The sequence below is a fragment of the Armigeres subalbatus genome, chromosome 3, assembly GCF_024139115.2.
Source record: "Armigeres subalbatus isolate Guangzhou_Male chromosome 3, GZ_Asu_2, whole genome shotgun sequence".
In the NCBI taxonomy this organism is placed as follows: Eukaryota; Metazoa; Arthropoda; class Insecta; order Diptera; family Culicidae; genus Armigeres; species Armigeres subalbatus.
The window spans coordinates 423,072,639-423,100,421 of NC_085141.1; the positions used below are offsets into that span (position 1 = coordinate 423,072,639).

The window sequence follows — 27,783 nt, forward strand, 5'->3', positions numbered from 1 at the left end:
TTGAATTGGTGAAAGTGGAAGCTAAAAACTATTTTTTTCGGAGCCACCCTATCTAAATTTAGTAATTTTGTCATAAAACATTTCCTATATGAGATAAAATAAATGTTTATTAAGCAAAAATGCTTAGAATTTAATTCTCTATAACTTTGTAGAATAATGTGATCTCCTAACTCGAAAGGTTAAAAAAATTGACTTTCAAAAAAATTTTAAATTTACACCAAAAATATATCTTTTCTTGTAGATCATTTCTTCTGAAGACGTCAAAGCTCTAGCACTGATAGTTTTCGAGTTATCGATTTATGTCGTGAAATTGGACGAATCCGACCATTGTGCAATGCAGCAGAAAATTGCGATTTTCTTAAAAATCCTTGAGTTGGCGCTTCTGAATTATATATGAGATAAAAAGTTCTTTAGTTCCTTAATTGCCTTGCGGGCTTAGTTTTTATCTTAGATCTGTTACATGGTTTTAAAAAAATGTCTTTCTTTTACTTCCACTAATTTGTTTTTTCGTATCTACATTCTACACAAATACGTATTTCATCCACTACTTGTGGACATCTTCAGTGTGTTGTTTATCGAGTCGAATGTAACACCTGTACACAATACATCATTAAACAAGATAATATAATCAAATCAACAAATAATTAGTACCACGGTTTACCACAGGTGTGAATATATTCAATTTGCCGGAGCTTTTCCACACCTTCACGTAGTTAGCAGGGATGAATGAAGACTCACCCACCGCCTCCCAACAATAAAGCTGCACCTCTGTCTGTCTGCTATTTAGTATCCGTGGCGTAGTACCACGCTGATGATTGATGGGCTTAGTTCCCCAGATGCTTGTCATACTGTGCTGGTGACCCAATGGTGTGCTATCGAGAAATTCGTATTCAAATTAGTAGCGAGCATAAAACTGTGGCACTCGCCCCAATTCGGGTTAGTTTGAGTGTCGTTTTTCGCCTAAAAGGTGCAAATAATTTTCGTTCCGGTGGTAAGGAATCATGATTGGATCAATGATTCCAAACGCCGTACCTGATTCACGTTCTGTTAGCAATTTTGAGCTGAAGGCCATCAACGCCATTGATAACCGTCGCTTTTGCCGTGGACTGAAGAGTTTATTTCTGGAGTACTGCTCAAATAGCTCTGTCCATGGAGTCAAATATTTTGGATGTAAACGACGCACAATCTATGAGAAGTAATTGACACAAGTTCTGAATAAAGATGCTGGAGTTCTTATCGTGAAAACGTAATTGCATATTTCAGGATTTGGTGGGTGGTTACGTTCCTAATATCGGTATATGGTTGCAGTCGGTTAATTCAGAATATCTACCGAAAGTGGGATCAAACACCGGTGATTGTGAGCTTCAACGAGAAGAGCACTCCGGTGTGGCAGATTCCATTTCCAGCGGTTACGATCTGCCCCGAGACCAAGGCTAAATCGGAGTATCTGAACTTCACCACCCTGTTCCATCAAGTGCAGAATGAAACTGAGAAGGAGCAGTTGGATAAGGATAGGTGATTTTGAATTGTGAAGGAAGATATCTATTTTTAGTGATGCAAATTTTGCTTACAGTTATGACCGATTCCGAGCGTTGGCCCAGGTCTGTGATGCTCATATTACGCAGAATTTTCTTTTAAACCAAACGGTGGATAGTGAATGTGTCAACTGGCTGAAGAACATTTCAGTTTCCGAAGAAGAAATGCTTATGTTCTGTAAATGGCGCAACGAAGCGGTGTTGTGTGATGATATGTTTTCCGAAACGCTGACCGAGGAAGGAATCTGCTATACGTTTAATTCGTTGGGAGCTGATGATTTGTTGAGGAAAGAAGAGTTGCACGAGGAATATCCATATGTTACGAAGAACATTTCCTCGACACAGTGGTCCTTGGAGGCGGGTTATCGAGAAGACGCTGATATCGATACGTATCCTGTGAGGGTGCTGGGAGCCGGAGCCCGCGCCGGGTTGAATATTTTGCTGAGACTGTATAATTATGATTTGGATTATCTGTGCAGAGTAAGTTGAAGAAGTGCGATAGGCAGCTTTATATGACGCGGATGTTTCTAATTTTTCGATATATTTAGGGTCCTGTGCAAGGTTTCAAAGTATCGCTGCATACATCTGGAGAGTATCCACAGGTACGTTGATTTAATTATTTTCGATTTAGTTTTTCAGTGGAATACTATAGGGTAGTGCAGGAAAGACTCTCTTTCTTTTTCGTTCTTGATGAAACAAGTCTTGTTGTTTTCTAAATTCTGTGCAGTGAGAAAGAGATAAATCTCGTTAGTGCAGTGCCTTATTAAAGTAGCAGATGAGAGGGTGTGAAAATTTCAGATTTTCCTCATTTAGATGGAGTCAAACCGCTTTAGAGATAATGTACCACGCGCCTCCACTCGCATCCACGCACTAACCAATAAGGCAGTTAAAATTGGATTTTTTCGATATTTTAAATGCCATGTGTCTATCAGTAATTGTTTGATCATTTTGGAGTCCTGGTAGAGTTTCAGGCAATTGGGTGCGATTTATGGGCGAAGACAATTTATATTTGTATGAATTTTGGAATTTATTTGTCTGTCAAATTGTTAAACCGTGTCATCATCATTCAGATTCACGAAACTAGCAGGAATTTAAAAGTGAATATTGTAATTATGATCATGTGATGATGTTATGCTCCAGAAGAAATTTTCATAATTTCTATGATACAAAAACTATTTCGATAAGACATGCTAGATGCTGTTCCGTTTGAGTTTTGAAAATACACTCTCTGCCATAATGGGAAGCACTGGTCAGGTCTGCTTAATATCCATATCGATATCTAATCTGTCTGCTTAATTTTTGAATGATATTTGCCATTATAAAGCTGGTATACGGTTTATAGAACGACTTGTATGAAAACATTTTTTGTCCAAATGCAATTCATTTTATTTTTGATGGCATCAATTATTTCCGAAGGCAGAATCGAAGGAACGGTGCATGGAAAATCAATTTCAGTTTAATTCAATCTTCCTAATGAAGTCTCCTCCACGTTAATATAACCAACTGTTGAGTCAATATTGTTCTGCTCATTGAACAACAAATTGACCTCGTATTTATTGTAACCAGTTACTTCGTAGCACGCCACGTAGAGGTGGCTATCCAGTATTATGAGAATCAGTTATCGGTCCATTTCAGACTCAAACGGTCTAGGACTACAATTACTGTAATAGTGTCAGAATGCGGATCTACGACAAAGCCTATTTTTGTGTCTAATCTTCATCAGTATAAATTAAAATAATTTTGATGACTTTAATCATTGAAATGTATCTTGGCTGCACAGCACATGTTTTAAGAATGACAAATTGATATGAACTTTGCGAAAATCTCAATCTTATACTTTCTAGACTTAGAAATATTGCAGCACCGCACTCTAGATCGGTTTGTGTACAATTCTTCACCAACTTTTTGTAAATATTCCCGGGAAAATGTATGTCTTTTTCTACATACAAACACAGTCCTTCCTAAAACGAATCAAACTGTACATAAATCATGCTAATTGGTCCTTACGTTCATGAGTATATTGCCTCAAAGGAAATGTCAACTCATTTTTATATTTTTTAGATATATATTTAGATATAGATAAATGCAACCAAACATGAGGCCATATATTTTTATTTCAATTTTAAGTAAATTATAAAGCCTAGTAGTACAAAACAGATAGACATCATAGAACAAACTGCAAATTTCAAAGTATTGGCACTCCCGTATATCCAAGGTGAAAGAAAGAGAAAGCAAAGCATGTGATGCTGCTCTGCCTAATGCGCGTTGTTCAGTAAAGCTTGGCTTCCACCGCTAGGTTCGCTAGCGTTCCAAAATCATGGAAGACCACATTCCACGGCAAAGATGCCTATATGTTATCCCTAGCAGCACACATATTACACATAGGCCACTGCAACTCATATGGGACCAGATTCAGTCACAATCAAGTTGCTGCAACCAGTTTCGTCTGACTTGTGCTGCTCGGGATGTGCTAGTAGGTATGCTGATTTTAAGAAAGATTTGCATTAATTACTGAAGATAATTTGATGGCTGCTCAACTGTGGAAGAAATGTGATTTTTCCTCTAGGAATAACGGGGAGGAATATTTTACCGCAAAGAAAACTGACAGCTCCATGTAGTTTACACAGCAGGCGTTATTAGCGTCACAAAAATTGATCTACTTTACTAGCTACGTAGGGTAAGACGGTATAATGCTACCTAGCCAAAACGCCCCCTCTGAATTCTTGAAAACTATAACTAATTAATGGTCAAAATCAATTGGTACGTATAAGTATTTGTAAACCCATCATACTATGTGAATGTGGAAGGAAGGAATGTATTACACAATGAAAATAATAGCAAAATACAAAAAGTTACAGTTTTGATGTAACTTTTTATGTTTGTTTGCTCAACATTCTGGAGTGACTCTGGCATACTGTCCGCAAAACTTGGACTGGAACATTCAGTTGGTCAACAAAATAACTTTTCTCAGTGGTTAATATTATATAAAATTGCTTCCATCTTCAAAAATGGAACGATTTTCGAAAACATGTTTCACTGGCCAAAACGCCCCAACGTAGGCAGGACGATATGCCCTTACCAACTGGACACAAGCGCAGCGAGCCTGCAGCAGTCGCTTCCAAATTAAAAAAAAATATTGAAATGTAATTGTCAAGCCTGCTTGAATGGACCTATGTTGGTTTTTTAATGTCAAGCGCATAAGGATTTGTAACTTTTTATTATGGGATTGATAAAATACTAATGAAGGTCTGTGGAACGTCTTTGGCTAAGGTGGGGCGTATTGCCCAGGCACTTGTTGAAATCCATTTTTTCGCGACTTTTCAAAAAAGCTTTATTACGTGTTATCTGTAATATTTTTATATGACTACTAACGGGCAATGCCTTTGCGACTTCCTGGACTATCAAATAACACAAAGTTTGCATGAATTGCGTTGAAAAGTAAAAAGTTAACAAGGAGTTGCCTTAGGGGGGGCATATTATACCGTCTTACCCTACTGCTCATGAAATATCAAAAGTGGAAGCATTCCTTGCCATAATCAAAGTTCTTACATCAAGGTTCAATCACTTTGTCAGAAGATGGAAGAGATGAGCGCGGAGGTGAACAATTTATTTTCAGTGTAAAACATTCACAATCTTGGTGGTTTTTCCATAGAAAAATCCAAGAAGGCTGAATCACGATATTGACAGATTGGAACAACCGTCTAAGACGAATTAAGTACTCTCCATTTAATACCACCAATTATTTTCGATATCTTTGCAGATGCGTATTTCGACCACAACTGTGTGGTCGTCTTCAGTGTCTCGTAATTGACTCGACTTGTACTTGTACGAGACACAGTTTTTTTTCCAAGCAGCTTGGAAGCCTCCTTTCAAGAGGCTCGGAAGTGGATCTGTGCGTCGCTGCCGTCGGTGATTTTTAACACCGCTACCGCCGCGTGCCATCAAAAGTAAATAGGCGCGCCGCCGCATGAAAATTTTCCAAGCCGCCGATTTTTTTTGACAGGCTCACAGATAAAAATGTTGTGATTTTAAATCTATTTTCATGTACATATTTGGAACATTCAAATGTACGCAATATTCAATCGATCTCGAGATCTCTCAATATCGAGTCCAGTGGAGAAGGATACTCCATTCGGCGTAGGCTCATCGAAGAGCTGTAGCCCATCAAGTATCAATCGATCTAACTGTTCGTTTAAATCGAAATTAATTTAAACTGTGCTTGCTTGGTGAATTCAGTCAAACTTAATTGAATATGTTGGGATCAGCTGCAATTTTACATGTCGTTGAATTTTCAAAACTATTTGCTATCCTATTAAAACAGTAAGTTAAAGGGTTTCCTGCATTTTGATAAAAGATCATTTTTACTGGTAAGTTTATCCTATCGAAAATACATATTTTCAGTCAAGTTCATATTACATTTATCTACTTCCAAGTATGCATAAATTATTTGAGGACGAGCTACCGACTGTAACTAGCATTGAGCTGATTTTGATATACAAGTATGCTAGGGCAAACATATACATATTTTTTTAAGGCTGCGTCTCATTTCCCGAATAAAACTAAAATTAAATTTAAAAGTGACAGTTTAATAATTTCCGAGTAACGCTGCTCACACAACGAGATCACTTTTGACAGACATTAAATTGTTTTTGACAGATGTCAAAGGGGCAATTCAACTATGACGTCCACTACTTTTGACCCCCTCCCCTCTTCCCCATCTGTCACACTTTTAGGTATACCTTGAACATGTACTATCACAGAATCTTAGACTCCCTGAAACATGTGAAATCATTTGTGACTGACCCCTAATCGGTCCTATTGGTGTCTTCGGTATTTTGGTCTGAGGTCATCTCAGAATTTAATTAAAAATGCCAATTTATATAATTCGGAGACACAAAAATGTGTTTTTCAAATTTTCCCTGAACAGCATTTGAAAATTCTTCAACTTCTTGAATTTCTTTTGGAATTTCTTCAGAAATTATGTTAGTAGTTTCTTCAAGAATATCTTCTGAAAACACAGCAGGAAATCCACAGGAAATTATTTCAAGAATTCATCCGAACATTTCTACAGTAATTCAAAAAGGAATTCCTTCACTAATTTCACTAGAAATTACTTCAACAACTCTTTCAGAATTTTTGTTTGAGAATCCATTCTCCAGGAAATCCATTGAGTAATGAATCAGAAATTTCTTTGAAATTTCTCACATTGATTCATTCTAAAACATCTATAAGGATTTCAACCAGAATTTCATTAAGAATTTCTTCAAGGAATCCTTCAGGACCTGTTTCATGGTACCCTTTAAGAACTCTTTCGAATATTCCCACAAAAATTCCATTGTGAATTCCGCCCGAATATGTCGATGCAGTTCTTGAAGAATTTTTTGGAGTACAAATTTGCCACCAAAGTCTTTGGAACATGTTTAAAAAAAAATCTTTAATAACTCAAAGAAAAATCACATGGTAATGAATATGCGTTATACATTTAGGATGAGTGCAAAATTGAGAAAAAGGCAAATCGTATAAAAACAGAATCTGTAGGGGAGCGGACCAGCACTGTTGTTGGCGCCACCGCCAAAGTAAGTGTCTCCACTTTCTGTCTCTCCTGCAATTCGTAAAACCCAAGCTCTGTTGGTTTGTTTGCGCAGCTAGGAATTTCCTATGTATTATAGATCCAGGTACATCTATGTATATAACAGCAAACATCCAAGCGAGGGTAGAAAAATGTATAAGCGAATAGCGCAACAGAGTAAAGCCGAAATTGGCACCGCCTTCTAGAGAGTAAGTGATGTAAATAAAATGCGTAACCCCAAACTTCTGTAAATAAATAAGGTGTAGGATTAAGGATTTTTGCCAGTCGTCAGACTGAAACTGTGTATACAAGAGTTAATTAGAATATTTTTCCAAACCAACAAACCGAGTTTTGATTGCTGCAAAGTGCTACAGAGAAGTCCACAAACGGAGACCCATCTAATACAGTCCACTTCGAGAATATTTCCACCTTTGTACTGGGTTGCACCAAGTGTCTAGTTTGAGTGGGATTTAACAGTCTCACAAGATAGCTACCATCCGCTCGAAAGAGCACTGAGTTTATTCGACGTAGTGCAAGGATTGGAAACCAGCGAAATCCCCCAGGAGCCGGGCTAGCGCTCCTACATGGTCCTTCGAGAGCCGAATCCATCAGGAACACCTGTGAACGTGTAGTACCGAGCAGCAAAATTTCAAAAGTGACGTTAAAGTGATACAGTGGGAAAAAGACCAATTTTGTGAGAGTGAAAAGTGAACTAAAAAGTGTCAAAATGCCAATGGAACATACGCCGAAGAAGCAATCCGTGGATCAAGAAGAAGTGAAGATGTTGATCCACCAACGAGGGCAAATCAAAGGAAAAGTGACGAAGATAAACAAAACCATTGAGGAGGGTGAAGATGATCCATCAAAAGTGAGTGTGTCATTGCTAAAAGTGTTCGCGAAAAAGCTCGAGATGCACTACAATGAGTATGTAGCGGTGCATCGTGAAGTGATTGCGGCAACACCTCCAACGAAGATAGAAGAGCAAGACCAGAAGCTGGATGAGTTTGATTTGCTTCACACCGAAGCACTGGATCGAGTTGAGCGACTGATGGAATCTTTCGCTAAGGCTGCAGTTGCACGCTACCCAAACCAAGTGTATGCTGATACCCCAGCACCTCAAGTGATAGTGCAACAACAGCCTCTGAGAGCACCGATACCAACTTTCGACGGTAAGACAGAAAATTGGCCTAAGTTTAAGGCCATGTTTGAGGATTTGGTAGGTCGAAGCCGTGACTCGGACGCCGTCAAGTTGCATCATCTAGACAAAGCTCTAGTCGGCGATGCAGCTGATTTGATCAACGCGAAAATGATCCAGGACAACAATTTCCAGCAAGTGTGGAAGCAAATCACCGACCAGTTTGAGAATCCCCGCGTCATCGTAGATACTCACATCGAAGGATTGATTCAGCTTAAGCCGGTAGCAAAAGGAAGCCTCAAGGATCTCGTGTCGCTGATTAAGGCTTGCGATCGCCACGTCGCGGGATTGGAGTACCAAGGCTTGGTAGTTGACAACTTATCTGGACTCATCATTACCAAGCTCGTCGTCAACCGCCTAGATGACCACACTCGTCAGCTCTGGGAAAGGACGCAGAAACACGGTGAGTTACCTGACTTTAAACAAACTTTGCTATTCCTTAAAAATGAGTGCCAAGTACTTGATCGTTGTAGTAATTCTCGCACCCCAGGCTCAAATAAGGAGCCAAGTACCAAATCATCCAATACCAAACCCCTATCAAGACTCATATTTCCACATCTGTAAAGGGAGCAATTTCTTGTTTAATTTGTGAAGAGATCCATCGCCATTTCGAATGTCCAAAATTCCACGCTATGACCGTTCCAGAGCGCATTGCCAAAGTAAAAGAATTGAGGATTTGTTTCAACTGCCTCCGATCTGGTCACCGAGTAGTAGATTGTTCTGCCAAGAAAACTTGTTCAACTTGTTTTAGAAAGCACCATTCACTTCTGCATGAAGAATCTTTCTCAAAGTTCCAACCGTCTATATCTGAATCGAAAACCCAGGAACCTAAACCTTTATCCTCAAAAACAGATTCATCTATTCCTACTTCTAATGAACATTCCGCGATTCAACAACAATCTACTTTAAATTCAACATGTTCTTATAACCATTCCAAAAAATTGAAAACTGTTATGTTATTGACAGCTGTTGTAATGCTTGATAATGATGGGCAGTTAATTCCTTGTCGTATTCTCCTTGACAGTGGGTCTCAGGTTAATTTCATTTCTGAGCCAATGGCCAATCAGTTGAAGGTACCCAGAGAATCCATGTGTGGCTCAAAAATGTATGTTAGGGAAAGGTTAGCAGTTACAGTTCAGTCAAGATACTCAGAGTTCTCTACCGAAGTCGAGTGTTTAGTTGTTCCAAAGATAACTGGAATTATCCCTGGATCAAAATTGATATCTCCTCTTGGGAAATACCTGTTGGGATTCAGCTTGCAGATCCTCAGTTCAATATTCCTGAGCGAATTGATATGTTGATAGGTGCCTCCAAGTTTTTAGTCTCCTTAAATCCGGACATCTACGTCTAGCTGAAGGTATACCAGAGCTCCAAGAAACTCATTTCGGCTGGATTTTCTCAGGAGAAATAGAAAATTATATGAATCACGTTCATTTAGCTCACCAAGCTTCACTTGACTCTCTAGTCAAAACCATCACCAAATTTTGGGAAGTTGAAGACTTTGTGGACACAGATACCTCAAATGATAAAGATGAATGTGAGAAATTATTTCAGCAGACGCATCATCGTTTGCCATCTGGTCGATTTGTTGTACAATTGCCATTTAGAGAAGATGTATCTGATTTGCAAGATAATCGCTCTCTAGCTCTTCGACGTTTTCTTCACTTGGAGAAACGTCTTCAAAAGGATTCAAATTTGAAACGAGAATATGTAAAGTTTATTGATGAATATAAAACCTTAGGCCATTGCCAAGAAGTTGATGAATCTGAAGATGAGAATCAAATTCGATATTACATGCCTCATCACGCCGTGTTGAGACCTACTAGTTCCACTACAAAACTTAGGGTCGTATTTGATGCTTCTGCAAAGCTTGGCCCTTCGTTGAAATCATTGAATGATGTGCTTCATGTAGGACAACCAGTCCAAAGCGAATTGTTCAGCATTCTTCTTAGATTTCGTAAACATCCTATAGTGTTTACTGCTGATGTTGAAAATGTACCGACAAGTCTTAGTTGATCCCTCGCAAACTAAATTCCAACGCATTCTTTGGAGAAATGAACCATCCAAACCTTTAACAGTATTAGAAATGAAAACTGTTACTTATGGCACCGCAGCTGCTCCCTTCCTTGCTACCAGATGCTTGATACAGCTGTGTGATGATGAAGAAGAAAGATTTCCTTTAGCCTCCAAAGCTGTAAAAGAAGATTGCTATGTAGATGATATTCTGTCCGGTGCTAGTTCTCCTGCAGAGGCTATTGGAACGCAACGGCAGATTGGTAAAATGTTAGAGTCCGGCGGCTTTCGTGTCCATAAATGGAGCTCCAATTGCGAAGAATTGTTGCACCAAATACCCGAAAATGATCGAGAGAAATTGGTAAACTTTAACCAAGATGATGAAGTAGTTAAGGCTCTGGGATTAATTTGGTGCCTGCAGACAGACAAATTCTTATTTGCGGTCCAGCTTCCAAGTAATGTAACAGAATTTACAAAGCGAATAATTTTCTCCGAAATTGGTCGACTATTTGATCCTTTGGGATTATTGTCGCCAATTGTGGTCATTGCTAAGATTTATATGCAAAAACTATGGGCAGCTGAACTTGGTTGGGATACTAAGATAGAAGGAGAGTTACTTGAATCATGGCTACATTTTCGAAATGCTCTTCCTAAGGTTAGAGAAATTTCTATACCACGATATGGATTTCTCCCTGTTCGAAAAGGTGTAGAAATTCATGGATTTGCAGATGCCTCTTCCGTTGCTTATGGAGCAGTGATTTATGTTAGAAGTTTACTTTCCGATGGATCAGCTCGCTTACGTTTGCTTTGCAGTAAGTCAAGAGTCGCATCAATTAAAAATGCTACACCATACCCCGCAAAGAGCTTCTTGCTGCTAGATTACTCTCCAGATTATTAACAAGAGTTCTTGATGATTTGAAAATCAAGTTTGATGACGTTGTTCTTTGGTCTGATAGTCAAATCGTGCTTGCATGGCTTAAAAACCTTTTGCTAGTCTTGAAGTGTTTGTACGAAACAGAGTGGCTAGTATCACTGAGGAGACTAAGAATTTCAACTGGAAATATATCAGATCAAAAGACAATCCCGCAGATATCGTGTCTAGAGGACAGCTCCCTGATGCCCTTAAATCCAATAATGATTGGTGGGAAGGCCCGTCTTTCCTACGAGTAGATAACTATTCTGAGGAGCTATGCTCAGAAATTCCTAATGATGAACTACCAGAACTAAAACATTGTTCAATGATAGCAACCCCGGTTTACATAAATGAAAATCAGCTCGAAGTATTTTCAAAGTTTAGTTCATTCAGAAAGCTGCAACGTGTCATGGCATACGTACAGCGTTTTATCAGAAATTGTCGTCAGAAAAATCCAGCCTTACGGACTTTGACGAGAAACCTGACCATTCCAGAGATACGGAGTTCTTTAGAGCTAATAATTCGTATCATTCAGCATGAAATGCTTTTGATGAAATTCAACGAATTCAAAAAACGATCCGTGTAAGCGAATTTCAGATTTGAACCCTTTTTTCACGATGGAATTATAAGAGTAGGAGGAAGATTAAGACACTCGTCGTTGTTATTCCACTCCAAACATCCATATATTTTGCCAAAGCACCCTCTTGTCGATCTTTTAATTCGTGCCTACCACCTTGAAGGAATGCACGAAGGCCCAAAGAATCTTCTTGCTTCATTAAGAACTAGATTTTGGCTGTTAGATGGAAGGTCGTCAGTGCGCAAAATAACCCGAAGTTGTGTGTCATGCTTTCGTGCTCGACCTAAGATTGCTAGCCAATTGATGGGAGATTTACCTGCGTGTCGTGTTACTCCAGCATTTCCATTCGAAATAACAGGTGTAGATTTTGCAGGGCCTGTATACGTGAAAGAAGGTCGATACAAGCCAAAAATAGTTAAAGCTTACATATCAGTATTTGTTTGTATGGTTACCAGAAGCATTCATTTGGAGCTAGTTTCTGATTTAAGTACAGAAGCTTTTCTTGCAGCATTGAAACGTTTCGTAGGTCGACGAGGAAATCCGAAAGAAATGCATTCTGACAATGGGTCCAATTTCCGAGGGGTGAAAATGAATTGCATGAACTATATGGGCTTTGCGGTCTCAGTCCACCTTTGACCACATTTCCCAGTTTTGTCAGCCTCGAGAGATAATTTGGTCATTTATTCCGCCAGAAGCACCAAACTTTGGTGGGTTGTGGGAAGCTGCAGTCAAGAGCACTAAATTTCACCTCAAGAGGACACTTAAAGATGCTCATTTAACCTTCGAAGAGTACACAACTGTTTTATCTCAGGTGGAAGGAATATTAAATTCACGTCCACTTTATACCCATCCATCAGATCAAAATGATTTGGAAATAATTACTCCGGGTCATATTTTAATTGGTAGACCATTAACTGCTGTTTCGGAGCCCAGTTACGATGGGGTTCGAATAAATTGTCTCAGCCGTTGGCAATACGTACAGCGTTTGCGTGACGAATTTTGGAAGAAATGGCACCGTGACTATTTGCAATCCCTCCAACCTCGCAGTAAGAATAGAAGAAAAATATTAAATGTTTATCCGGGTGTGATTGTTTTACTTGAGGAAAGGATGCGCCCGCGCAGGTGTGGAAACTTGGTAAAATTATCAGAACCTATCCGGGGAAGGATGATTTGGTACGAACAGTCGAAGTGCAAATTGGTACAGTAGTTTATAAGCGAGCAATAAATAAGATTGCAGTTTTGCCTATTAGTGACAATGCAAGTTTGGTTAAAACGTCAGAGAATTCATCTCAGCCCGGCGGGAGTATGTTGGCGCCACCGCCAAAGTAAGTGTCTCCACTTTCTGTCTCTCCCGCAATTCGTAAAACCCAAGCTTTGTTGGTTTGTTTGCGCAGCTAGGAATTTCCCTATGTATTATAGATCCAGGTACATGTATGTATATAACAGCAAACATCCAAGCGCGGGTAGAAAAAGTGTATAAGCGAATAGCGCAACAGAGTAAAGCCGAAATTGGCACCGCCTTCTAGAGAGTAAGTGATGTAAATAAAATGCGTAACCCCAAACTTCTGTAAATAAATAAGGTGTAGGATTATGATTTTTGCCAGTCGTCAGACTGAAACTGTGTATACAAGAGTTAATTAGAATATTTTTCCAAACCAACAAACCGAGTTTTGATTGCTGCAAAGTGCTACAAAGAAGTCCACAAACGGAGACCCATCTAATACAGTCCACTTCGAGAATATTTCCACCTTTGTACTGGGTTGCACCAAGTGTCTAGTTTGAGTGGGATTTAACAGTCTCACAAGATAGCTACCATCCGCTCGAAAGAGCACTGAGTTTATTCGACGTAGTGCAAGGATTGGAAACCAGCGAAATCCCCCAGGAGCCGGGCTAGCGCTCCTACAACTGTTTCCAGAACCTATTTGGCCGTTTATACTCCACGATTTCCGTAAGCCAGTATCCTGCAATCCGGTTTCTGCCTTGCGTGCACCGTACTCACTTCCACACTTCTGACAGTCCCGTATTCAAAGTTCTCTATGGCTACTTTGTTATTTCTATATGCTCGAATAAACTTTCAACGTGACTTCAACAAACGTATATTTATATATCGTATGAAACCCTACACCCCCATCCATCGATAGATAAATCAATTAATATGGCTTACATCAATACGTGATGTAATCCTTCATTCTACTAGGTTCCATTCTCTTTCTCTTTGAACCCTTTTCTGTACCACTCTTTTCGGTGGGGGCAGTGTTCCAGCAGCTGATGCATCCAGATTCTCGTTGGGGTTGATGATAGGATGTGCCTTGTCATGAGTGTTATCTTTCTGGTGTGTCGCATGGTCTATTCCTGAAGTACCAGGCTTTGGTAATTGTTTGAGATGAGCTGCACTCCTGTTGTATAAGTTTCCAGATAAAGACGAACATCTGTACCACGTTTATCGTGAACCGTATACTCTTCCGATGCGAACTCTGTGCTCAACTTATTCTCCTTTCTCAGTCGCTTCGCAATTACTGTATCTCCACTTCAATTCCACTAAGTCTAGCTTTTCTACGGTTGTCGGCGTATAATCTTCCTTTTTCTTTTTCCAGCATATCGTGATCTCGCATGGCTTCATCTGAATCGCCAAGTAACGGCACACTAGGAAGCTTTGAGCGCAACCGTCGTCCGAACATAAGTTCGGATGGCGCTTTTCCAGTCGTGGAATGCGTTGCTGAATGATACATCAATAAATACTTTCGCAATTCCGTACGCCAATCTTGACCTAGCTCTTGAGCAATTTTCAAACGCTTCAATATGGAACGATTCTGTCGCTCGACCTCACCATTCATTTGGGGCCAGTAAGGAATGGTATTTATCAAATGTATCCCGTATTCGACACAGAACTTACGAAACTCTTCTGACGAAAATTGCGGACCATTGTCCGCTCGGAGTGATTCAGGAATGCCATAACGAGAAAATACTGTTACCAGTTCTTGAATAGTTGACGTTGTTGTAATGTCGTTCATTTCTATGACTTCCACATACCTGCTGTAATAGTCAACGCAGACCAGAAGATATTCCCCTTCAGGAAGAGGACCCAGAAAATCAATCGCTATTTGTTCCCAAGAACGAGAGGGAGCTTTGTTCTTGCCATTGGTTCAGGCGGATTTGGCGCACTTACTAAAGAACAACCTCGACAGCACTTCACACATTCTTCTACCTGCGTATCCATTTTAGGCCACCACACATTGGCTCGTAAGTGTCCTTTCATTATTCGAACGCCTGGGTGACCCTCATGCGCTAACTGAAGTACTCTTTGTTGAAGATTTCGGGGAATCACTACACGATCACCCCTTAACAGTACACCGTCTACCTGACAAAGCTCGGTGAAAAGCAGTTTGTAGGGTAACGGTAGGTCACCAGATTTTGTGGATTCCAAGGCGTGGAAAACTTTAATTATATCTTCGTCCAGCTTACTGGCTTCCTGAATTTCTTTCCATTTCACTGCAACGGCTGCAGCGGCACAGCTCACTATTTCACGGACTACTAATTCTTCTGATTCATCAAATGCTCTAGGAGGAGACACAGATAATCTGGAAAGCACATCAGCAATATTTGAAGGCCCGGGTGTGTAAACAACCTTGTACTGAAATCCTTGTAATCGTAACACCCACCTCTCAATGCGCGCACATGGTCTCGATGATGGTGTGAATAGGAATGTTAAGGCCTTGCAATCTGTTACTAGGTCGAACTCTTTACCTAACAAGTAGATCTGAAATCGTTCAACACTCCATACAAGAGCTAATGCTTCCTTCTCGGTATGACAGTATCTCCTCTCCGTCTCTGTGAGTGATTTAGATGCGTAACAAATAACTCGTGGTTGTCTAGTTTCCCTGTCAGTTTGGATCAATACTGCTCCAAGCGCATGTGGGCTTGCATCAGCAATTACTGCTGTATTATCTTCCATTTTGAAAAACCCCAGCGATTTAGCATTGGCGATTAGGAGTTTTATTTTGTTAAAAGCACTTTCTTCGGCATCGTTCCAATGGAAACGTATCGCCTTTTGAGTGAGTTTACGTAACGGTTCATCAACTTCAGCAAGATTAGGAATAAACTTTCCCATATAATTGGCCAAGCCGAGGAAACTTCTGACCTCGCTTTCGTTTGATGGTCGACGAAAACTCATAACAGCATCCCTTTTTGCGTCTGATGGTTCGATGCCATTTGAATCGATTTTGAATCCCAGGAATTCAAATTCCGTAACTCTCATCTTACATTTCTCCCAATTTAAAACGACACCCCTTTCTTCAAATCTTGCAAGGACCTGTAACAGGGATTCATTTGTTTTTCAATACAATAATAATATTATTAATTCAATAGCATTTATTTAACGAATACTCGTGTGGTACAACTCATACCTTCTCGAGGCGAGAATCGTGTTCCTCCAAAGTTTTCCCTTCAACGCCGACGTCATCCAGGTACCAATACGCACCTTCGCAGTCCGCTAACATCTCATCCATGGTGCGTTGGAAGATTTCTGGGGCCGACACTAATCCAAACGGCAGTCGCTTAAATCTGTATAAGCCTCGGTGTGTAATAAATGTAGTTATGTCTTTAGAATCGTCGTCCAGTTCTAATAAGAAGAACGCATCCTTCACATCAAGAACACTCCAGATCCTGCCTTTTCCGATTTTGGAAATTATATCGTCGATTACAGGCATCGGATGCCGCTCGCGTACTACTGCCTGATTGACACGCCTTAGGTCCACACACAGACGTATAGAACCATTCGCTTTATTTGCAACAACAAGAGGCGAAACCCAGGAGGCTGGGCCGTTCTTAACTTCGATGATGTCTCTTTCCAGAAGCTCATCCAGTTTGGCATTAACCGCATTTTCCAGTGGAACGGGAATTCTGCGCACTGGTTGGAAAATCGGTGCCATGTTGGGATTCATTTCGATGTGAACTTTGACTCCTGCGATTTTGGGAAATGACGCACAACGGATAGCCTTATTTTCAGCAACCTGATCTACCTCCATGCCGATTCTTAGAATGCCAAGCTGTTTCGATGACACATCCCCCAGTAAGTTACGTTGACCATTAGCCGTAACAAAAAAATCGGCATTAATGATTTTGTTGCCAACTTCAACCTGTGCCTGGAATGTACCCAAAATCTCTAGGGGTTTGTCGTTCCCATACGATTTCAAAATTTTCGTGCTGCCTTTTTCACATTTGGTTATTTGTACTTGTTGCCGCTTGAGGTCATTCCAAGTGTTTGCTGTTATTAGATTAACATCTGATCCAGAGTCAATTAACATTTCAACCGAAACACCTCCGACCTTGCACACGAATACGTTTGTGTTGTTGCCGACGTGGAACGTATAATAGACCTTCTTCTCTGCATCTTCTGGCACCAGTTTAGGCGTTTGTTCCGGCTCAACTGCATGATCTATCAAGTTTACTTTCTTCGCTGGCGCGAAAGAACGTACAGGAGTTGGACGCTTGCGACATACTTTTTCAAAATGCCCAACAGTTTTACATCGACGACAAATTTTGCCTTTAGCAGGACAGGTTGGACTTTTGGACACATGTCCAACTAAGCCGCATGCAAAGCATCTTGTAGACATTTCTTTGTCCGTTTTCATCTGCTTGTTGGGGAAAAGGTTTACAGTGTGTTCGGGTTTGTGATCCGTTTTTACCCTGTCAGCTGCATAGACTTTGTACACCTCTGCTGGACGGTCGCGCTGCTCACCGACATTCATTTCCCTCTCCTGATCTCGAACGCTTTCCAGTGATGCTCCTAACGCTTCAATGTCAGCTAGTGATTTGTCCTTTTCCAGAATCCTTCGACGCAACTCTTGGGATGCGCATCCTTCGACGATGACGTCGATTAACATCATCTCCTCAATGCTGGTTCTGCCATCGGTTTCGTACTTTTCAAGACCACATTCCATAAGCTGTTGTCTCAAACGTAGCACGTAATGGGCAAAGCGTTCATTCAACTATTGTCTTATATTACGAAGCTTATGGCGTTCCAGTACATCTTGTTTGCGAGGCCTGAAGTACTGGTTCAATCGATCAATTGCCACGTCATAATAGGGTTTCTTCAATACCACTAAAAGAAAATCTTCAGTTCCATCAAGTACACCTTTTGTAGCTGTGGCAACCGAAGTGTAGCATTTTTGCCCTCATTAGTTTTTGGTCGGTGATTTGATAGGAAATCGAAATAGTATTGGAGTGAACCTTTCCAATCCTGCCATTCTTTGGCTAACTTTCCTCCTTCGATTCGTTCACAGCGGAACATAGGAATAGGACGACTCTCATCCATCTGTAATCACAAATAAGTCAAATTTTCAGTACTATTCCAAAGGCAGACCTATTTTTTTTTTTAGCGTGTTAGATCATATTCGATGTGCAGTGTCATAATTGATTGTTGGGTGTATATTTTATATATTACGACATTATACACAGTAAGCAGTGATTATACTTGCTGTGATCAGTCAGCACCCTTTTTGATGTCTGTATTTAATATGAAAAATATCAAATATATTATGCACAAAGAATATAACCATTCCTTTTTTTTTACGGAACATGGCATTGTTCGCAGCTGGTTGAAGAAGGGTCGAAACTGTTTCAATCTATTGCACTTAGGATTCGTTAAATGCTTATTCTAGGCCCTCGCGCTCTACAGTCGTCCTAAGCCCTCGCGCACTAGGAACTACCCCATATAATTGTTACTAATAATATAAGAAAGTATCTCCAGCCCTCGCGCATTGAGATTTTGTACTTCACTCCTTTTTTTTCAATCTAGGCCCTCGCGCACTAGGTCATTATACAATGATCAATTACCATCACACATTTCAAGTTCTTTTGGATTGAAATGCCTTGCATGATGTATACTCTTAATTTAGGCAACAACAGTCTAGAATCTGGTCACGAGAGATCTAATGTTAGAAATAGCTTACGGTCATCACGTATCACGACACCTACAAAATAATTCTATTATTTAAATTCCAGGCCCTCGCGCACAAGAATTTCGCTAGTCATTTCCGTAACTTCCGTAACTTCAAATTCTGAAATGTGATACAGCAACCGTAGTTGCAAATCATTTGAACTTCATATCGAAATTAAAAAAAAAACGGGAAAACGATCAAGTAGTCCTGTGTTTTTTTTTTCGATTACGCTTTTCCTCTTACTTTTTTTTTTTTGAAATTAAAGCTAATTTAACGTTTGAAAACTTACATTTTTTTTTTCACCGTCGCCAGATGTAGGGGAGCGGACCAGCACTGTTTCCAGAACCTATTTGGCCGTTTATACTCCACGATTTCCGTAAGCCAGTATCCTGCAATCCGGTTTCTGCCTTGCGTGCACCGTACTCACTTCCACACTTCTGACAGTCCCGTATTCAAAGTTCTCTATGGCTACTTTGTTATTTCTATATGCTCGAATAAACTTTCAACGTGACTTCAACAAACGTATATTTATATATCGTATGAAGCCCTACAGAATCCAGTGTATGTTTTAAGGAATTCCGTGGAGGAATTTCAAAATAAATTTCCTAAGCAATTTTCCGAGAAATTTCTTGAGGAATCTATTGAGGGATTTATAGAAGGATTCTTGAAGTAATTTCCGCGGAAACTCCTGGAGGAACTCGAAGAAGAGAAGGCAGGAGAATTTGTGGAAGAATTTGCAGGAGCGAAAAAATAGTGGAAAAATTAGGGGACTTTCCGAAGAAAAGTGTCTGTAGGAAATTTCTGCGAGAATTTTAAGTGTATATGATTTCAGAGGAGTTTTCGTATGAACTTCATTTCTAGAGGAATTTGTTCAGAGATTTCAATTTTATAGGAGGCTTCTGGGAGGAATGGTTTTGAAAATAGCTGGAAGGATTTTTGGGTTAATTTCTGGAGGAATTTATTGATTACTAGTCGACCCGGCAGACGTTGTCCTGCATAGTAGGCGAAAATATGCTTTCTGAACTGCCCAAGCGAAAATCCTATACAAATCCTTATTTCAGTTTTTCACGATTTACTAAGCTTAAGTCGTGATTTTCGTAAGAACCAGCCAGAAACATTACAGAACATATCTGCTGAAGAAATGAAAAAAATCCATCCAGCCGTTTTCGAGTTATGCGGATACGAACACAGACCATTTCATTTTTATATATAAGAAACTAGTCGACCCGGCAGACGTTGTCCTGCATAGTAGGCGAAAAGGGCGCTGTAAACTTCCCATGCGAAATTTCCATACGAATCTAAATTTAAATTTTCGGTGATTTTCTCTACTTTGTTCGTGATTTTCGAATAAGGAAATATCATATAAACCCGTCGGAAACTGTAACGAACGTTTCTGCTGAAGGAATGAAGATAATCCATCCAGCCGTTTTCGAGTTATGCGGATACGAACACAGACCATTTCATTTTTATTATATAGAAGACACTATTTTTCTGGGAGAATTCTTAACTGAAATTCCATAAGTATTCCTAGAAAAACCCCTTGATATATTTCCGGAAGAACTCCTGTGGGTAGTATGGAGTTGGGTTGAAAATTCTATGTGAGATACGAAAGGAAGCTAGTGGAAATTTTGGGAGAGTTCCCAAAGTAATTTATGAAGAGTTCTTGAAAGAAATTTCTGGAGGAGCTACAGGGAGGGTTTTAGGAGAAATTCCAAGAGAAAGGCCTGGCATACAGTCTACGGGACTATTCGTGCTTCCTCGAACAAGACACTTAATAATTTCGTAATAGCACCTTTGGAATTTCTGGACTTTAGGGAATTTAGAGGCATTTGCTTAAGGAACCCTTCAAAAAAAATTTGCAGGAATCTCCGGAGGAATAACCTGAAGGAAATTCCGAAGATATTCTAGAATATGCTTCATGAGATATTCCTGAAGTATTTTTTATTGAACTTTTGTAGGGTAGGAATTCAGGAAAGAACTCTTGGTACCTTCCGAGGAATTCTTCCCAAAGAATTCCTAGAGAAACTTTCTAACTAATTTCTGGTGGAACCTTCAGGAGAATTTCTGGAAAAACTCCCGGAGGAATACCTCGAGCAACTTCTAAGGATGGAGGATCTTCCGGAGGTATTCTTGGAGGAACTTAAGATGAATTCTTGTAGAAACGTTTGGAGGAAGTCATGGAGAAGTTTCCTGGAGGACCTTTCGGTGGAATTCTTCGAAAAACTTCTGAAAACATTTTTGGAGGAAACTTTCTTAGGAATTCCTGGAGGAATTTGTATGGAACTTTTATAGGAAATCCTAGATAGGTTCCTAACTAATTCCTGGAGGAACTTCCGGAAAAAATCTTTGAGGGACTTCCGGTGGAATTTTCTAAGGCACTTCCGGAAGAAATGCTGGAGGAAATTCCGGAAGAATTCCTGGAGGAATTTCCGAAGGAATTCCTGAAGGACCTTCCGGAGGAAGTCCTGGATGACCTTCTGGAGGAATTCCTGGATGAGTTTCCGCAGGAATTTCTGGAGGAAGTTCTGAAGGACTTCCTGGAGGAACTTTCGAGAGAGCCGCATGCAATGACAAATGGTAAGTGAACATTTACCGCCAGCCCTCAACAAATGCAGAATCCACTTTTCTACACTTCTCCACACATATATTCACATACATCTACGTAGTTTTACGTCTCTGGTCAATCCCGGAGTAGCAACCATAGATATGAGGTTAAAATGTGTTTTTTGCGCTATTGCATTTAATAACGACAGGTCATTGCGTTCAAAAGTGGGAAAAAAAAGGCGAACCAATCCAAAAAGTTTAGTGTCTTGCCTAAATGCTAGAAAGGCAGTACTAGGTTAGGTGGTTTAATTTAGTGGTGGTGGTTTTAATTTTTATAAAGCGAGCGGAGGACAGTTTTGGTAACGATATGAAATCGAACGATCTTCCTTCTGCCAAGCTTTCACATCCCACATGATCAAGCGCTTTTCATTGGAAATACGTCTAACAGTTCTAATAGGTATTTGTACTGCTTTTTTTTGTAGATTTTTTCTATGTATCCTACAAAACTGCCTATAAGGTTGCGAATGGAAATAACGGCATTGCCTACAAGTTGCATTAACCCAATATATGACTCTTTGTGAAGTTTAAGCGATCATGATTAAGGGGTGAATCGAATCTATTTTCAACCATGATATTTTTGTCAAGGGTGAAAAATCGATTTTTTTTCTATGCAAAACATCTTTATTATTATTATTCTCTTTATTTAAGGTCACTCCTGACAGAATCCAAGTTTCAAAGTGCTCGCGTTTTCGGGGGCACATCGCTCGATACGGAGGCGGCAGAAAACTGTCATTTTTGTTGATTCAGCTTTGCTGCGTCAACAAAGCATGCGTGAAAAAATTAAAATGACAGTTGTGCGTTGCTTCCAGAGTCGAGTGAAGTGCCCTGAAAACGCGAGCACTTTTGAAACTTGGATTCTGTCAGGAGTCACCTTAAGAGGCTTTCAGCGCTTGCCTTGGCTGGCTCGCGATGTGCTTTACTACAGGTGTGGTCGAAACCCTGAAGTAGTATTTGTTCACTGAACATTCGCTCTTTTGAGAGAGAAACTCTCATCTGGGTTGCCGAAAATGTTCGATGGCGACCGAATGTGACGTCACGTCTGGCATACTCAGTACATTTTTCATAACAGACGTGACGTTTCACTCGGCCCACCAGGGCCCACCCACTGTGGGTGGCTATATTTACGTTATTTTTTCGACTAATACAGACATGGAGCACTTTGGTCCACACCTTTACTGAAGCACATCGGCTGGCTCGCCTCTATCTTAAAAAGAAAAAAATCGTTTCATCTGCTTAAGATTATTTTTAAGTTATATGATGATGGATCGACTGTAATTTAGATATTTCGGGATTTTCTTGGCATGCAGTCTTAATTCCAGAGTTAAAACAGGGTTTTACTACTGTCCGACGTTTCGGCAATTGTATTTTGCCTTCTTCAATGGGAGAACTATAAAAATTAGGTGTATTATAATTGTTCATAATTTTGTATGTTCGTTAACTTACTAGTGGTCTGTTTTTTGTCAAAATTGTCTGTCTTAACATAAATCCGTCTTTGGGTATTAGGTTTCGTATCACTGTTTGTATGAGATTGATTAGTGTAATGTAATAATTGAATAAATGTTGTTACTAACGGGGCATGTGGGTACATCTCGCCTATTTGTCCTCACTATTTCACTATTTATAATCTGTACTGCTTACTGTCTGTTACTTTGTAATATTGTGTTTCTGCGTGTCATCAGTGTATGTATTTTGTTTATAATTTCAGAGTAATTCGTATTTAGTCCTTCTGTATCTGTTCGTTTGTTAATACTTGTTTCTTGGTTGTGTATCCATACCATCTCCAGGAACGGTAGTATGGTCTTCTTCTGTGTTTCGTCGATTATTGTAGGTTTGGTGAGGTCGAAGCGGTGGTCGTAATCAATACAGTGTGTGATGAGTGCAGTTTTTTCCCTGAGTGTTTTTACTGTATCGTCCTCGTGTGTGTGTCCAGAGTTGAGCAATCTCTCAAGTTTGTTTTGGTCACTCCTGTGACCGGACAGTCTTGTTTTCAGCAAATTGCTCGTCATGCCTATATAGCTGCCATCGCAATCTTTGCATTGCAGGCAGTATATTAGGTTGTGTCGGTGATCCATCGGCAGTGGATCTTTGATGCGTGTATACAGGTTTTTTATAGTGTTATCGTTTCTTGCTATATCCGGGTAGTTTTTCTTGATGAGTTGTGTGATTCTTGGTGTTAAGGCTGGAATATACGGTAGGGACCTGTAGGTTAAATCGTTGCTGCTGTTGTTTACTGTGGTTGTGTTGTTTGTTTGATGTTCCTTCACTCGGTTCAGACATCTGTTTACTAGGTTTCGGGATAGTCATTCATCAAAAGATTTGTTGTTATTATTTCCTGTTTTCAGAGTCGGTTAGGTTTGTGGATAGCGTTTCTACACGAGTGATGAAATTGTGAACCACGTTTAACTTTTTGATTCATAGGATGCATTGAATGAAAGTTAATCATCCTACCAGAAGCAATGGACTTAATATACCATTGATTTTTAATCGTGTTATTCGGTTGTCTTATAACAGTCATTATCAAGGTATGGGATTTTGCCGTCGCATTCTTCCTCAAACGTGAACTGTAGTTTGTTGTGGTATGAGTTGAAAGTGCGTAGTGTTTCTTGTAAATGATCGGCTTCCAGGATTAGAAACAGATCGTCTACATATTTTCTAATGACTGTTATGTATCGTCCGACTGTTGCCATAGTTCTCCCATTGAAGAAGGCAAAATACAATTGCCGAAACGTCGGACAGTAGTAAAACCCTGTTTTAACTCTGGAATTAAGACTGCATGCCAAGAAAATCCCGAAATAATTTTTAAGTCTGAGATTTTTTTAAAGTTATGCGCTTTAAAAAACCTAAATTGTTTACGGATTCAGATTAATTAGAAATAATGTGAAAGTTTGGGCGATCAGTGGCATCTGATTTGAAATTGTTTTTTTTTTTCATTTCAAAAACATTTTGATATTTGTTATTCATTTCCGAAAACCTGAATTATAATGTGTACTTCTGTCTCAGCTCCCGAATCGAACTTAAAAGTGACAGTTCGAAAATTAAAGAAACACCCGGTTTCTAGAACGGCTTATGCTACACGGCAATTTCAATAAAATATCTTTAAAAAAATATTCGATTTCTGTTAAAAGTAATTGGGTAGGTTATTCGTTAATTATTGTCTTTTTGAAATTGAATTTGAGTTAATTCTGGTAAGTTAGACATACCCTTCAAATCAGTTTTGATTTATAATTATAAATTAAATTATAATAGATAAAAACATTTTATCAACAATTTTAATTGTTTTAATTTAATTAAATATTGTCTGGAAGAACATTTATAAAGATTGTGTCAAGTTTTTGGAAAGTTGTATTTACTACAATTTTTCATAATAAAACTAACATTTTAATATTAACTTGCAGACTAAAATACGCCAATCAGGAATGCTTGATCGTTTAATAAGGTTGTGGGCCATAAACAATTTTATTATTTTTTTAAAGTAAGAAAAGTAAAAAGTCAATAGATAAACTAGAAACGTGAAATGTGAAAAGTGTTAACTGATGGAAAGTGAGAAGCTTGAAATAGGAATGCAAATTGGGAAGTTTCAAAAGATAAGTGAGATAAGAAAAAATAGCAAAAGGTGGGAAGGCAAAAGTGGAATCGCTGAATCAGATTATTTCTGCTCACTGAAGTGAGAATCGAGAAGTGCGCAGTAAGAAGTAAAAACATGAAACGAAACTTATGAGAGGTGAAAATGAGAAACAAGAATTGAGAAGTGAAAAGCATGGAGTGAAATGTGAGAATTGAGAAGTTAAGTGAAAATGAGAATTGAGCAGCGAGAGCCGGAATGGTGAAGTAAGAACTGAAGAGTGAGAAGCGGCAAGAGAAGTAAGAAAAGAGAAGAGAATAGCTAAGATTAAGAAGTGTGATGTGAGATTGGATCTGAGATGTGATGCGCTAGAGCTAAGAAGAGTGTAGAATGAGATGTCAAAAGTGAGAAGAAAACCGTAAAATGTGAGAATTGAGAAGTGAGATACGAGAAGCGAGAAATGTGTAGTCAGACATGTAAAAGAATATGTGAGCGTTGTGTTCTATGTGCAATCTTTTTATGATTTTCCTCGCTCGTCTCACCTGAAAGTCTAATACTGTGTTATTCAATATTTTTTCTGTTTCTGTAACATTGTACCATTGTACCACAAACCATAATTCGAGCATGGCAGTACGTCACACTGTTCATGTCGAAAGCCCGGATGAACAGCTGAAATACATAAAACTTGTATCCTAACTCCGTCGTTGAAAAGTGTAGAATTTTACCTTTACTCACCACGAGTACATCGGTATATAGACCTCTCTCATTGCTTAGTATATATATAAGATTATATTAAATATTGAGAATAAATAATTGTAAACATCATATTGAAATGCACCTCCATCCACGCCTGAGTTCATCGAATAAGTGTAATGGATGACATTGAATAAGTAAAACGTGAAATGTGGATATCGTGTCAAATATATAAAGTTCTGTTCATCAAGCTTTACGTTTCGCCATTCAAATATGAATGATATAATTATTATTATAGAATTCTTCTCATCGATTTCCAAAGGGCTGCTTGAGTTCCTATTGGTATCCACATTTGAATATGGCAGACATCTTGAATGTCTGACCTGTGTTTTGAATTTCTCTCTCTCTTCCACCGGACCGAGAATTGAACTCGCCGTCTCCGGGTTGACAATCTTACGTTATAAAGCTCACAGGAAGCCCCACAGAGAAGGTGTACACTTTAACTACTGATATGTCTTACTTTCTCCCTGATTTCCACTACAATACACAGCCCTAATAATAGACAAATAATCTTAACTATCTTCACCAATTTCGTTCCGCAGGTATCCAAGCAGTACTTCCGAGTGCCACTCCATCAAGAAGTAATCATATCGGTTAAGCCAGAAATGATAACCACTTCCGAAGGTTTGCGCCATTACGCTCCTCAGCGGTAAGCCCAAATGACTCAATCCATCAACATCCCATTTGACTCATGTGCGCGTTATGCCTCTTTTTTTCCTGTCTCGTTCATTTTTTTCCGTTCCCTCATCTTCCGTTTATTGGTTTTTTACTGCCTCCAGCCGGCAGTGCTACTTCAACTACGAGCGCCGGCTCAAATACTTTCAGGTTTACACCCAGCAGAACTGCGAGCTGGAATGCATCACCAATTACACGCTGGCCGCGTGTGGGTGTGTGAAATTTTCGATGCCCCGCGATGCGAAAACGGAAGTCTGCGGAGCGAGCCAGATCCAGTGCTACAACGAGGCCGAGGACGAGCTGCAGAGCCACGACGTCAAGTACACGGTGGATAAGAAGTTCGATTTCAGGGCCAAGTGCGACTGCTTGCCGGCGTGCGTGTCGGTGCAGTACGATGCGGAGATTTCGCAGGCGGATTTCAACTGGAAGGACCTGTTTCATGCGTACAAAAGTCCGCTGGAGGAGTTCCCCGGGTGCGTTTTGTTTGATGATTTGATGATTGACGAACAGGCACTGAATCAGTTTTATTTTCAGGATACAATTGGCACGACTCACGATCTATTTCAAGGAAGCGCAGTTCATCACATCCAAACGGAGCGAGTTGTATGGGGTAACGGATTTCCTGGCCAACTGCGGGGGCTTGCTGGGGCTGTTCATGGGAGTCAGTTTGCTGAGTCTTGTGGAGATTGTGTATTTTTGCGCGATTCGTCCCTTCACCATTCTGCGCGCTTATCGAACCAAGACGGTTCAACCGATGCCGGCACCGCCATTTTTGGCACCTGTGTTCGAAATTGAAAAACCAAAGGAAAGTTAAAACAATAGTTTCTGTAGTAGTCGGACCTAGTAGAACGCCCACGCAGTGAAAAAGAACTGACTGTTTGAATTTGAGATTAAAGGTAGGAAAATTAAATGCAGTCAAATCATACTATTATGAATCGCATTTGCTTGGGATACTTTGTGCGATAGTTTGTTTAGTAAGACATGCGACTGTACATTTTTTGGTGTGTATGTATATGAATTAATCTAAATGTGGACCTTAGCTTAGAAAAGCTTATGTATCAGTAAATGCATATATTTATAGACATCATTATCCAAGGCAAGATGTCTGAAATAATTTTATTCTCTAATTTTAAAGAATATAACATACATAGAGATTATCCAAACTTATTCTGACTGTCGTAGGTAATAGAAATAATAATCGTCGGATCGACAAGGAGTTCATTCGAAATGAGAATTGGTGAATGTTTCAAAATATTAGAGAAGATTTATTATAGTTAGGAACAAGAAAAAGATATCTTTTGATGACATCATGTTACAGGAGATAAAAAAGTAAAAAGTGTTCGATGCTATGTGCCAGTATGATCTCATATTTTATATTAAGTACCTATGATTGTATTGTATTGAAATTTTGCAATTTTCATTAGATAGTTAGAATTTTTCCAAATACAA

General features: G+C 39.5%; 2 protein-coding genes across 2 annotated transcripts; one reads left to right on the plus strand and one right to left on the minus strand.

Moving 5' to 3' along the window:
- The first annotated feature begins 978 nt into the window (after nt 1–978).
- On the plus strand, nt 979–27,783 carry LOC134227378 (pickpocket protein 28-like). Its single transcript, XM_062708796.1, has 7 exons — nt 979–1,195; nt 1,264–1,515; nt 1,574–2,015; nt 2,084–2,137; nt 26,202–26,308; nt 26,439–26,807; nt 26,869–27,783. The coding sequence occupies exons 1-7, from the start codon at nt 1,002–1,004 to the stop codon at nt 27,146–27,148; spliced, it is 1,698 nt and encodes a 565-aa protein (XP_062564780.1). The 5' UTR covers nt 979–1,001; the 3' UTR covers nt 27,149–27,783.
- On the minus strand, nt 14,288–17,741 carry LOC134221405 (uncharacterized protein K02A2.6-like). Its single transcript, XM_062700595.1, has 3 exons — nt 16,206–17,741; nt 15,737–16,111; nt 14,288–14,518 (listed from the first exon to the last, which is right to left on the minus strand). Exons 1-3 carry the CDS (start codon nt 17,739–17,741, stop codon nt 14,288–14,290), a joined length of 2,142 nt encoding a protein of 713 aa, XP_062556579.1.

What these genes read in the sequence shown, in the direction of transcription:
- LOC134221405 (XM_062700595.1), bottom strand. Translation starts at nt 17,741, where the DNA reads ATGGAATGTGGTCTTGAAAAGTACGAAACCGATGGCAGAACCAGCATT. An exon ending in ACGATTCTCGCCTCGAGAAG is followed by an intron (nt 16,112 to 16,205) that starts GTATGAGTTGTA and finishes TCCCTGTTACAG; the next exon opens with GTCCTTGCAAGATTTGAAGA. An exon ending in AAATGGAAGATAATACAGCA is followed by an intron (nt 14,519 to 15,736) that starts GTAATTGCTGAT and finishes TGTATCATTCAG; the next exon opens with CAACGCATTCCACGACTGGA.
- LOC134227378 (XM_062708796.1), top strand. Translation starts at nt 1,002, where the DNA reads ATGATTGGATCAATGATTCCAAACGCCGTACCTGATTCACGTTCTGTT. An exon ending in GAGCAGTTGGATAAGGATAG is followed by an intron (nt 1,516 to 1,573) that starts GTGATTTTGAAT and finishes TTTTGCTTACAG; the next exon opens with TTATGACCGATTCCGAGCGT. An exon ending in CGCCATTACGCTCCTCAGCG is followed by an intron (nt 26,309 to 26,438) that starts GTAAGCCCAAAT and finishes TACTGCCTCCAG; the next exon opens with CCGGCAGTGCTACTTCAACT.